General features: G+C 39.1%; 1 protein-coding gene across 15 annotated transcripts in view; it reads left to right on the top strand.

Annotated features, from left to right (window-relative positions):
• The window catches only part of DNAH8 (dynein axonemal heavy chain 8), a 327,201-nt gene that overhangs the window by 148,529 nt on the left and 164,880 nt on the right, over positions 1-13,792 (top strand). For all 15 annotated transcript variants that reach the window (XR_013830241.1, XM_079934721.1, XM_079934718.1 and 12 more), the window contains 6 exons: positions 423-601; positions 5,723-5,910; positions 8,824-8,910; positions 9,001-9,108; positions 10,308-10,442; positions 12,053-12,214. Coding sequence is in view for 14 of the 15 variants with exons in the window: in XM_079934721.1 (XP_079790847.1) it covers positions 423-601; positions 5,723-5,910; positions 8,824-8,910; positions 9,001-9,108; positions 10,308-10,442; positions 12,053-12,214 (859 nt within the window). In the remaining variant the exon portion in view is untranslated. The remainder of the gene's footprint in view (positions 1-422; positions 602-5,722; positions 5,911-8,823; positions 8,911-9,000; positions 9,109-10,307; positions 10,443-12,052; positions 12,215-13,792) is intronic.

Genomic DNA, 13,792 nt, shown 5'->3' with positions numbered 1-13,792 from the left:
CTCCACGCTTCCACTGCAGAGGGCACGGGTTTGATCCCTGGTCAGGGAACTAGAATCCCACATGCCATGTGACGTGGCCAGAAAAAAAAAATCAGATTTATTTTTGTTCCTGGAGGTCCCATTGTTAAACATCTGCCAGTACACTGCTGCTTATTTGGTTCTCTGACTTGGGATTTATCGTGACCACAATGGAAGGAAGGCCTACAGGTTTTTTACGTCAGAGTTGAGCGTTTTTGCAAACACTGTATTACTTCTAATGAATATCAGATACTCCAGCCTTGTTTGGTTGCCTGTCTCTTATGTGGGCTGCTCAAATTCTAAAACAAACAGGCTCATTCCAATCACACTGGACTTTTGCTTATGCTTTACTGTAACATGTGTTATCCCATATTCACAATGCTTTATCTCATTCACTTTCGCAGATGCTATATCACTTTGGCACAAGCTTTGGGAATGAACATGGGAGGGGCTCCAGCAGGACCTGCGGGCACTGGCAAAACAGAAACTACGAAAGACATGGGAAGATGCTTGGGAAAGTATGTGGTCGTGTTTAACTGCTCAGATCAAATGGATTTCAGGGGGCTAGGAAGGATTTTCAAAGGCAAGTGTCAAACACTTATTTTTGGTGAATTTACTTTTATTGCAGTTAAATGTAATTTTCTGATAGCAGTCTAAAATGATAGTATCCCACATGACCAAAATTAATATAGGTTGATGCATATGTTATTGCCATTTTTCTGGGTCAGGATGGCTGGATATCATCAATTTAATATTGTTCAGTACTATTGCTGGCATTACAGTCCATGAGTTGAATGTGTATTAGGTGATGAAAATGGAATCAATTTATTACTGCCTGAAACAATGGTGGAGGAGATAAGATCAGGATAGCAAACTGATTACACATGTGACTTCCCTTCCTGCATTAAATCCCATTGAAATGAAAGATTTTTATTATTTATTTATCTACTTATTTTTGGCCACGCTGTGTGGCTTATGGGATTTTAGTTCCCCTACTAGGGATTGAACCCGGGCCCTCTGCAGTGAGAGCATGGAATCCTAACCATTGGACCACCAGGGAATTCCTGAAAGATTTTTAAAAAGGATGGTAACAGTAGAAAACAAGAAGGGGGGGCACCAGCAGATGGGAAATTTTGAGAATATCTGGAAAGATAGATAGCAGGTGGTTTCAGATGGACAAAGAAAAAAGATGAGAGAGCACTTCAGTCTTAGAACTCAGTGCTCTGTGGTCTTCTTTTGGTGATCGCATGCAGACCCAAACTTTAAATACTCTCTAAATGATCAAATTTACATCTTTAGCTCAGACCTACCCTTGAAACTCTGGATTCACAGAATACAACTGATATCTACTCTTTGACATTACCACTCAAATATCTTAACAGGTCCAGATTCACTGTATCCAAAACCAAACTCCTGGTCTTCCCTCCCTGTATCTACTTCTTCCTCAGCCTTTCCTGACACACTAAACACCCACTCCATTCTTCCAGATACTTACACACAAATCTTTGACTTATCCTTTACAGCTCTCTTTCTCTCATACTCACATCCAACTGTCAGCAAACACTATTAGCCCTACCTTCAAAATACAGCCAACACCAGCCACCTTCTATTATCCCCACTGCTATCATCCTAGTTCATGCCAATCATCATCTCTCACCAGTACTACTCCAATAAGCCTCCTAATTGGTCTCCCTGAGTTTACCCTTGTGCTCTCCATTCTAATCTCAAAACTGGTTCCTTCCAATTGTAAGTCAGATCGTGACACTCTTCTGCTGAAAGCTGGGCACTGGCCTCACTGAGAATAAGAGCCGAAATCCTTACGATGGTCCTGTATTGTTTTATACAGTCACACCTGCTCCTTCCCCATTGCATGGCTGTGACCTTCTGACCTCATCTCCTGATACTGTCCCCTCACTCTCTCTACTACAGCCACTTTGACTTTTGTGATGTTTCCCAAACATCCTGAAGTACACTCCCTCCTCCATATGATTGCTATTCCTTAGATTCTTCTCCCAGATATCCATCCACATAGCTCACTTGATAAAGGGCATCCCCAGCAAACATCATACTATTGAAAATTTGAAAGCATTTTCTTTGAGAGGAGATATAAGATGAGGATTTCCATTACTATTAGTTCTACTTATCACTGTATTCTGTATCCTGCCCAGTTGCAGTAAGGAACAACAACAATAGCGACAACAAAAATACAAAGACTGGAAAGAAATAAATATAAAATATAGTTATTTACCAATGATACGGTAGACAGTAAAGAAAATTCAACAAAACTATAGAAAGTAGAATTTAGCAAGTTCACTTGCATATGAAGTCAACACACAAAATAGATTTTAATTAAGCATGCACAAAAAAAGAAAATGAAAATTTCAGAAAGATATCATTTAGCACATAATTAAGAGAGTGTGGTATTTGTGTAGGGGTTGATAAATAGACCAGTGGAATATGGTAGAGAATGCAGAAATAGGCCAGGGACACTTGACATATGGAAAAGGTGGTATTGAAAACCAGTGATGAAGAGATAGACTTTGAAATAAGTCATTCTGGTACAATAGATGATTAATATTTAACAAGGGAAATTGGATCCCTACATATATAAAAATTGGATCCCTATAACTGTATAAAAATCAGTTCTGGGGATTAAAGGCTTAAATGTGGTAGGCAAAACATATATGGCTTTTAGAAGGTAATAAAGGCAAATATCTTTGTTCTCAGAGTAGAAAGAGACTTTTTATACAAAAATTACAAACTACAGAGAAAAGATTAATACACTTAAACAGGGTAAGAGAATATCCCTGTAATAGATACCATGGGATTGCTCATCCAGCTCTTATCTTTAATTACCTGCCTGTTGGATATATATACGTTGTACAGTTCAGATTTGAACTGAGCAGGTCCACTTATACACAAATTTTTTTTTAATTAATTTATTGACTTTTTGGCTGCACTGAGTCTTTGTTGCTGTGCACGGGCTTTTCTCTAGTTGCAGCGAGCGGAGGCTACTTTTCCTTGCGGTGTGTGGGCTTCTCATTGGGTGGCTTCTCTTGCAGAGCACAGGCTCTAGGCATGCGGGCCTCAGTAGTTGTGGCCCTCGGGGTCAGTAGTTGTGGCCCTCGGGTTCAGTAGTTGTGGCACACGGGCTTAGTCTGCGACATGTGGGATTTTCCTGGACCAGGGCTCGAACCCGCGTGCCCTGCATTGGCAGGCGGATTCTTAACCACTGCGCCACCAGGGAAGCCCTACACAGATTTTTTTAAACTAAATACATACTACAGTACTACACGATATCAGATTGGTTGAATACCTAGATGTTGAACTGTGGGTATGGGAGGGCTGACTGCAAAGTTGTATATCGATTTTTGACTGTGTAGAATGTCCATGCCCCTAACCCTGTGTTGTTCAAGGGTCAGTTGTGCGTGTGTGTGTGTGTATATATATATATATATATATATATAATTTTACAGACTTTTGTGATACATCTCTAAGAAGGAGAAAAAAATAAGCTACAGACTGAGGGAAGATATTTTAACCTGTATAGCTGACAAAAGGTTAATATCCAGCATTAAGAAAGATTTTCTTCGGACTTCCCTGGCGGTCCAGTGGTTAAGGCTCTGCGCTTGCATTGCAGGGGGCAGGGGGTCAATTCAATCCCTGGTTGGGGAACTAAGATCCCTCATGTCACATGGCGTGACCAAAAAAAAAAAAAAAAAAGAAGGAAAAAGAAAGAAAGATTTTCTTCAAATCATTAAGAAATGCAAAACAATAATGGGATAGCATTCTCACTCTTGCCAATTGGTAAGAATCGACAAGTCTGACAAACCACTGTTGGTAAGGGTGTGTAGAAACTAACCCTTGGTACTTCTTCTGTGTGTGTAAGTTGGCAGCGCTGCTTCAGAGAACCGCAAATAAATCAGATTTATTAATTTGATTATATACTGTATGTATTTATACTGTATATGTACAGTATTTTATAGATATATAGAAAAATAGATACACACACAACAAATTTTGAACGAGCAAGGTACGTAGCGTTTGTGAATACATGCATAAGAGCAGTAGTTTAAAAACATGCATAGGAACCATTGACATCAAATTCAGGATAGAAGTTACCTCTGGAGAAGGAGGGAGTGTGGATCCAAGAGAGACATACATGGACTTGAACCGTGGTTCTAATATTTTATTCTTTAGGATGAAATCTGAAGCAGAATTGTTAAGATTTGATAGGTGGGTACGTGGGTATTCATTACATTATTCATTATAATTGCCTGACCTTTAAAAAAAATTAAACCCAAAGAACCACTTTTTAATCAAAGAGAAAGTTCTTCTGTGGATCACTCCTGGCTTAAGGGTTGAAGATGGTTGAGAGAAGCAGACTAGAGCACCAGGTAAATCCTAGAATGCCAAAACTATAGCAGAAAGCAGAGAAAAAGAAAAGGAAGTGGCTATCTCCAGTAGTTTTCCTCCATGTAAAAGGTCTGAAGTGGGAGTCCTGACAAAGATCAGTGCCGGGTGGAGGCTTGTGCCAGAGAGGCAAGCACTGCACCAGGTCAGACCTCATGCTCCAGACCCAGAGGGTAAGCTCTCCTGCCTCTCTCCTCCCTTCCCCCAAATCGCCAGAGGCAGCCATGCATCCTGCAAACAGGAATTTGCATTTGGAATGAGGAAATACACACATATGAAGAGATAACCAAGTATCATACAATATTTGAAGGCATTAAGGAGGCACTCACAAACAGCAAGGAGACCTACTGACCACTTAACTGATTAATAGAGGAAACCAAAGAAAATGCAAAAGTAACTAAGATTAATGGTTTCAGAGAGATTCAAGAATTTACCACATACAACCAATTAAAGAAAAAATAAGTTGCTATGAAAAGAATAACAATTGGAATAATCAGAAATTGAAAATAAAAACTGAGAAAAAAACGAAAAACCTCTCTTGAGTTGGAATATCTAGCCAAGAGAGTATATTGCAAAAAGAAATGGAAAGTTTGAAAGAAAAATTTAAGGGCCATAGGGATAGATATATAAGTTCCAATATCCACATAATGGAAATTCCCAAAGGAGAGAGAAGAAAAAGTGTGGGGGGGGGGGGGTAGGTGGGGGGAAGCAATAATAAAAGAAAGAAGAGCATTTCATGCAGTTGAAAATAATCAAGGTTTTCATCCTTAGAGAATAGACAGGAGCTATGTTCCCAATATGCAGGTCTTCCTTCGTGCTGGGTTTTGTAAGAAGTAAATAAACATCCTTTTGACCATTCACTGTCTCACCTAGTTTCCTGGCACTTCTCTCATTGCAACAAGAAAGGAACAGAGTGATCTGACCCAGACGGGGCATCCGTTATTTTGTTAATTTCCCCCAATATTATGGCTGCTTCACCCCCATCCCCACTGGAGGTGGCACATCAAGACTGAATCAAATTTTTGTCACCCTTCAGCATCCCTGGTGTAATGATGTGTCTATACTTTCATTTTGGCAGTGTACTATTTTCATTGTTTTGGTGATGATGTACAAATAATTAAACCTTTGTATATCACTGGAATTAACTAAGTCTTTGTAAACAGCCAGGTATGAAATTTACATAGATTGTATTTCAATATAAAATTGTTTGAGAGTGCTTTGGAGAAATGATTGCCGTCAAGAAGATATATTACAAAGTAAAACTCACCAGATTAACTGTTTTTCATACCAGGTCTTGCACAGTCAGGTTCTTGGGGCTGTTTTGATGAGTTTAACAGAATTGAATTGCCTGTATTATCAGTGGCAGCCCAACAAATTTACATTGTTTTGACAGCAAGAAAAGAGAGAAAAAAACAGTTCATTTTTTCTGATGGTGATTGTGTTGATTTAAATCCAGAATTTGGAATCTTCTTAACAATGGTGAGAACATAGGTTTTATATATTTTTAAAATTTTTATTGAAGTAGTATAGTTGATTTACAATGTTGTATTACTTTCTGGTGTACAGCAAAGTGATTCAGTTTTATATATGTATATATTCTTTTTCATATTCTTTTCCATTATAGCTTATTATAAGATATTGAATATAGTTCCCTGTGATATACTGAGACCTTGTTTTTATCTATTTTATATATAATAGTTTGTATCTCTAATCCCAAACTCCTAATTTATCCCTCCCCCACCCCCTTTCCCCTTTGGTAAACATAAATTTATTTTCTATGTCTGTGTGAGTCTGATTTTGTTTTGTAAATAAGTTCATTTGTATCATATTTTAGATTCCACATATAAGTGATATCATATGATATTTGTCTTTCTCTGTCTGATTTACTTCACTTAGTATGATAATCTCTAGACCCATCCATGTTGCTGCAAACGGCATTATTTCATTCTTTTCACCTCCTTGGTCAGATTTATTCCTAAGTATTTTATACTTTTTGATGCGATTTTAAAAGGGATTGAAGAACATAGGTTTTAAATGCAATTTATTGGTTTAAGTGTTACAGACTCAAATAAAAGTAAGCATGTATTAGTGGGTAAATGACTGACAATCCAGGGGTCAGAGTATAGTCCCTGTTATATGATTTTTTTTTTTGAGTAGTAAAAATAATCCAGACAGAAGATAAAATAGTGATATGTTAAAAATAAAGATAGCTACTGTTTATTGAGCACTAATTTTGTGTAAGGGGATGGGCTAAATATTTTATATATTGTATCAGACAGGGGGGAAGCTACAATAACAATCTCCCAAATTTTAGTGGTTTAAAACCTCAAGGATGTATTACTCTCTCATGCCCCATGTCCACTTCGGGTTGATGGTATCAGGTGGAGAGGGCAGGGGATGCTTTACATGTCCTTACTCTGGTACTGTCTCAATCGTTACTGGTTGTTGTAGCAAAGGAAAAAGAGAACAAGAAGAATTATGCTCTGGTTCTTAGGATTTCTGTCCAGAAGTGACACAGGTCACAACCATGGGTTAAAACAATTCACTTGGCCACACCTAACTTTGAAGGGTCAGTGACGTATAGTCCCGTAGTATTTTGTGTGACAGATATTTTATAACCAAGACACCCGAGGCTCAGGGAAATTAAAAGAACTTGCTCAAGTCACACAGCTAGAGAAAGATGTTATTGTCTGTCTAACATCAAAACCTGACTACTTAACCTCTACACTTGGCTTTTCTCTGACACTTAATAAAGGATGATGGAAATGCTTTAAAATTTCCAAAATAATTCAACAAGGTCCTATACCAAAGTATTGTAACAAATTCAGTTACCGTGTGATTGAGGGCAGAGCTTTGTGATACAATGTTGTAAAGACAGAAAACCAAAGGCATGAATAAATAGAGGTGTTTATAAATTGGAGAAGTGAAGTTAATGTTGAACTGGTTTTACTGATGCTTTTAAATGATCTCTATTCTGTTAAGTCTCTAAGTCGCAAGATGATACAAGTACTCTGAGTTTTAAGTGTCCTGAGTGGATAAAGATAAATTATAGGAAGAAAAATCAGAAAATTTTCTGATAAGCTTTAATGTAAGCAAACAACCAGTTAAGCAATTGGGAGTAAATATTAATAATCCTGACGTGATCAGTTATAACTCAGGAAATTAGATGAAGAAGTTTATTCAGTGTGATGCTGTGGCTCAGAAGAATTTAAAAGAATCTTAATGTTCCCTTTGGATTAAGAATAGTATTGGAAATATCAATTAGATAATTGCATTAGGCTGTGAATAACTGAGACATGAAAAATAGTGGCTTAACATCTAAGGATGTATTCTCTTAAGATCCTTCAGTGTTTCAACACCATCATGGTTTCCATCTTCAAGGCCACCTTATAACCCAAGATGCTACAGAAGCATCTCTGTTGGAGCCAATTGATTGAATCAACGGCCTTCAAACCGACATCAAGGATATTTCATACACTGTGTCCCTTTGTGACTCACGGTGTAGAATTTAATCACACCAGCTGCAAGGCAGGCTGGGAAATGTGGTTTTAAACCTGGGTGGTGATGCACACAGCTTGCAACTGGGGTTCTGTGCCTAAGGATGAAAAAAAGGAGTATTGAGAGGCAGCCAGTAATGTTTGTATTCCCAGCACCTAGCAAGTTATCTGGCCTATTGACAGTGTCCAGTAAATGCTCAGGGACTGAAGGTTTCTTCATGCACTTTCCTAAAATGACTGCCTCCTCTTTGCCTTACTTGCCTTTGAACCCTCTAACTTTTCCCTTGGGACTTTTGGTTCTGACCTGTCCTCGGACTTTTGCTACTTATTAGCTTCCTTTCCACCTCTACTTTTGTCCTTTTCAATGTTTTTCTCAACATTCCTGTCTTTATTTCCCTTCATCCCCATGTTTTGTTTTGTTTTTTTAAATGGTACTTTGTCAGCCACAGAACTCTCTAATTCTCACTGCAAAGGATAATTGAAGAGATGAAATAAAAATTACCTAAGTAAACTGATGAATTTTCCTTCTCTTTCGATAACATAGTTTAGATCATAATTACCCCAGTATTTATTCAGTTTTCTTTTCTATTTCCTTTTCTATTTTCTTAATAAATAGATACACAGATACTTAATTTTTGCTACACAGAGTGGTGTGTGTGTGTGTGCACGTGTGTGACTTTATTAGTATAACGAAAATGGAAATATGTAAGAGGGAGTGATGTGACATTAATAAATATGGATGGTCCAGTACACATTTTTGTGAAAATAGGGACATTTTATGAATCTAATGTTTTTCAATACCCTCTTAGAATCTGACGTAGGGATTTGAAATGTATTTGTATTCATGAAATGAAAATTATATCAAGAGTTAAAATTAAATAATTTTAATTTTTAGAACCCTGGATATGCTGGGCGCCAGGAACTACCAGAGAACTTAAAAATTCAATTTAGAACTGTTGCTATGATGGTTCCTGATAGACAGGTATGCATCAGGATTTAAAAGCATAATACAGTTTATGTTCTTTACCTGTTTTCCACTAAAGTTGAAAAATCTCACTGTATTAATTTTCAGATCATTATGCGAGTTAAACTTGCAAGCTGTGGTTTTCTTGAAAATGTTATCTTGGCTCAAAAGTTTTATGTACTTTACAAACTCTGTGAAGAGCAACTTACTAAACAGGTAACTTTGTATATCTATTTTCCTCCTAGCAGAAAACTTGTTTTTTAACTTTGCAATTTTACCTTGATACATGCTAATTAGGGAGTTAAAAAATTCCTTGACTCTTTTCTAAAGTATATTTATAATTAATTTGACCTATTAATTATGTATTTTTATTTTATTTTATTTTTAAAAAATATTTATTTATTTATTTTATTTTTGGATGCATTGGGCCTTTGTTGCTGTGCACCGGCTTTCTCTAGTTGTGGCGAGCAAGGGGTACTTTTCGTTGTGGTGCACAGGCTTCTCATTGCGGTGGCTTCTCCTGTTGTGGAGCATGGGCTCTAGGGTGCGCGGGCTTCAATAGTTGTGGTGCACGGGCTTAGTTGCTCCGCGGCATGTGGGATCTTCCCGGACCAGGGCTCGAACCCATGTCCCCTGCATTGGCAGGCGGATTCTCAACCACTGCGCCACCAGGGAAGCCCCCAATTACGTATTTTTAAAACTTCCTTAATTTGAAATAGCTACAGATTCACAGGAAGTTGCAAAGAAGTGTACAAGAGGTCCTGTGCACTCTTCACTCTGCTTCTCGCAGTGTTGACATCTTATGACTATAGTACAGTAACAAAACCAGAAGATCGACATTGGTACAATAAACAGAAATTACTAAGACTTCACCAATTTTTCATGCGCTCATGTGTGTGTGTGTTTGTGTGTGTGTAGTCCTATGCAAACGTGTAGATTCATGTAACCACCACCACAGCCAACATACACAACTGTTTATCACCACAAGGTTCCCTCCTGCTACCCCTTTATAGCCACACTCACCTCTCTCCCAAATCCGTATAGCCCCTTGTAGCCCTAATCTTTTCTACATCTCTATAATTTTGTTATTTCAAGAATATTACATAAAGGGAATCACATAGTATGTAACCTGTTGGTCATGCATTTTAAATGGTTGCCACTCAGACTATCAGACTGTATTGTTCTCAAAAGATACTTAAGGTGTGAACACTGTATCACACAGCTTGATCTCTCCAGAGGAGTGATCATTTTTCAGTCAAAGGAAAGGCGGGAGAATTGAGCTAATAAAACTTTGCCACTCAGCCACTCCAAAACTATGGTGTATAAGTATCAGAATATCTACATGTAATACATAGTGAGGCTACATTTAGAATTTTTCAATTGAATAATCTTTTTTCTTTCTTTTCTCATCTTAGGTTCATTATGACTTTGGGTTGAGAAATATTCTATCTGTACTGAGGACACTTGGATCTCAAAAAAGAGCCAGACCAGAAGAGAGTGAATTAAGCACCGTCATGAGAGGACTAAGAGATATGAACCTTTCTAAATTGGTATCTTTCTTCTCTGAATTAATTTCTCTTTCAGGATTTCGACCTGGCTGACAAGTGGGGGTTGGCTCATATGAAGCTGTTAACATTAAAAACTGCAGGGAAGTGGGACTTCCCTGGCGGTCCAGTGGTTAGGCCTCCACGCTTCCACTGCAGGGGGCACAGGTTCAGTCCCTGGTTGGGGAACTAAGATGCCGCATGCTGTGTGGGCGCAGGAAAAAAAAAAAAATTGCAGGGAAGTTACCACTGAGCTGAGCTTTCAGAGGAAGGCAATCCCCCTCCCCCACAAAAAACGCCATGGCTTTGTATGACCCACATGGGCTGCAAATACATCCTTTTATCAGTTGTGTGCCATGAAACAGGCTTCATCAGTGGGCTCCAGCTTCCAAATGTCAGTCCATTATTCATAATGTTACACAGATTCTAAATATGAAAATCTGGATTCATAGGGAACCATGAAAGCTTTTTTTTGCTTTCTCTGTATGTGACTAGCTTAGCTATGTCTCTCCCAAAACACCAACACCACTTCTGTTTTCCAAATATGCCTTAAAAGTTTGCTGTAGAGATTATAATTATTTCACCGATTTCATGCTTGTCACAATTACAGCCAGGTTGTTTTAAACTGGTTGATGGACAGGTTCATGTGGCTTTTATTCAGGGGCTTCTGTATGCTACATATCATGTCCACGCCCTAGGAGTACAAGGTTGAGAAAGAAATGGATCTTAGGAGCTCGCATTCTAGTTACAAAACTAACAACTAACATCTGTGTAGTTCATGGCTATCACAAAACCTATCCAGGGATATTGTCTTGTTTGAGTCTTACAGCCACTCTGGGGGATATGGGTGGCTATCGTGCTCATTGCCATTTTCCTTATGGGAGAGGCACGTGTGTAGGACTCACCCATAATCACAGTCAGTTGATAAGCTGGAACAAAAGTCCACGAGACTTTCTGATGCTAAATCCTCTGCTCCCTCCAGAGTATAGCTCACTGCCTCCATTAATAATGGTACTCCTGAAACTTCTAGACGAGAGTTCCAGAAAGTATCCGGAGACCCTCCCCCACCAGAGAATGGGAAAAATTCAGAGGGGGTCAGCAGTTGGGCATGGGGCGATCTCAGTATTAAAGATGTGGTAAATAAGGATTGGAGTCCATTTACTCCAACCTGCTGCTTTCAAGAGAGACTGAACGCTGCTCTGGTGCAGTTTTCCAGCCAGTGTTGGATGAGCCAGACATGCAGGGTTACAGATCTTTTCCTAATTTAAGTGAAGTATTAATACTCTCTTCTCATGGGATTGGAACTATTACTTGCATGTTTTTAAGGTTAGTGCATATACCTGTCTGTGGGAAGCAGAACATTCATAGGATAAAGAAATGAGATCAGACCTTGGAGCAGTAGACTGGAGAAGACCTTGAATGCCAGGGAACTTTGGGTGCAATGCTGTAGGTAATGTGGATTCCGTGGTGGTGTTTGGGAGAAAGTACTAGGGCCTACACATGTGGCTAGGAGAGTGATAAAATGGTTCTCTGGGCATGAAGTGATAAGTGCTGTGAGCGTCTGCTACAAGCTTCGTTGTTGACTGAATGAGTAAATTTGTTCTCTGCCACCTTAGATTGATGAAGATGAACCCCTGTTCCTCAGCTTAATCAATGACCTGTTTCCAGGATTACAACTAGATAGTAATACTTACGTGGAACTGCAAGCTGCAGTAGCCAACCAGATTCAACTGGAAGGTTTGATTAACCACCCACCCTGGAATCTCAAGCTTGTGCAGGTAAAACATTTTTAATCTGTTATCAGTATGATGCTCAGTGGGTGTTGTTAAAGATTGTCACTTGAAGAGAAGAACTTGTGAAGTTAGTCTTACTGAATGTAAACGTTGAAACTAAATTAAAACACATCATTGCAAGAAGAGTCCTCAGTGAGAGGGGTTGGTCCCAGGGATGTTAGTGTGGATTTATACTAATCAAGCAGTTACTGAAGTTACTTGCACCTGATGAGGTTAGGTTAGGTGGTAACCAGAATCTCGAGAACAGTTGGGAGGGGATAGTAGGTTATAAAAACGCAGGGAGATGGAATGACCCAGCTGGCTCTTGTGCCAGTCGGGCAGCATCTCCCACAGCTGGGGGCCTTCGTAGGGCATGGAGCCTGAGGAATCTGGGGGTGGTACTTTGCTCCTGCTTTGTGTGTGGGCATGTTCACACCTAAACTCAATCCTTTGCCTGTGTCTCTTGGTGTGTTTCTGTCCGTCACATTTCATCCTTGTGACAACCTACCAGTGATTTTACCAAGCAGAGCCAAGAAGCTGTAGCAGCGATGCTGCATTAAATCCCCACGAGCCTGATGCATTGGGGGTATTTTCCAGGGCTTTTGGAAAGTGAAGATGCCGAAATTGTGCAGAGCGTTAAAAACTGCTTTTGAAAAAGAACGATTCTTTTTTTAACTTACTCTTCTTGCCACATTGTAAGCAGTTCAAGTGTATGAGACAGATCCAAATCTTACAAGGAAATATATAGGGAAAAAATCAAAGTGTTTTTCATCATCTATGTTTTGGAAACCATTAAACATTTTTAAAAAATTTCTGGGAAAACGTCATTTTACATGTGATATGTATACAGTATATTGAGTACTGAAATCTTAGTCACCTCATTTGGTGGGGCACTAGAATATTGTGTTTTTATTTAATGTCAAACACATGACTGTTGAGTATAATATGGCCAGTACCTCTGCTGCTTTTAAACTATGGATTACAGAGGTAATACATTTCTACCTAAAATGTGAGGAGAATAACTCAAATTTTACCTCTGATCAGCTGTGAGACCTTTGAATCGTTATTTTTATTAAAAGAAAAGATAGACAGGATATTGTAGTAGACACTGTCCATGTTCTTACTATGTCTTCTTGAATCCCTTTTACCATATCCATGCACCCCTTCCCCCGCTTCTAGAACTGTGATTCCAACCCCACATATATATACCACTCTCTGCAGGAGGGTTCACCAACCCCACATTTTTTTGGCAGGCACAAAGCGCAGGCAGTGCATGGGAGTTTATTTTCCCCTGCTCCCAAAACAACCTTCTTTAGTTAAGGAGTTGTGGGTGATGTAGTAGGAAAGTCAAGCTCTCCTGCTTCCAGATGGAACAAACACAGAGGTGTAACTTATGTTCCAAAGTGCCCCGCAGGGCCAGTCTTAAGTCTCCCTGCTACAGGATTTTGTCCTCAATCACACCTTGTTTGACCTCTCCCCATTTTGTCCTGCTTCCCTTACTCCATTAAAAGTTTCCCTGGTGAGCACTCACTTGCACAGGAATCCTCACCTCGAGCCGTGCTTCTGGGGAATCAGAAGGCTGGT

This window comes from Stenella coeruleoalba, assembly GCF_951394435.1.
Source record: "Stenella coeruleoalba genome assembly, chromosome: 10".
Classification (NCBI taxonomy): domain Eukaryota; kingdom Metazoa; phylum Chordata; class Mammalia; order Artiodactyla; family Delphinidae; genus Stenella; species Stenella coeruleoalba.
This window is presented reverse-complemented; position numbering and strand designations above follow the sequence as displayed.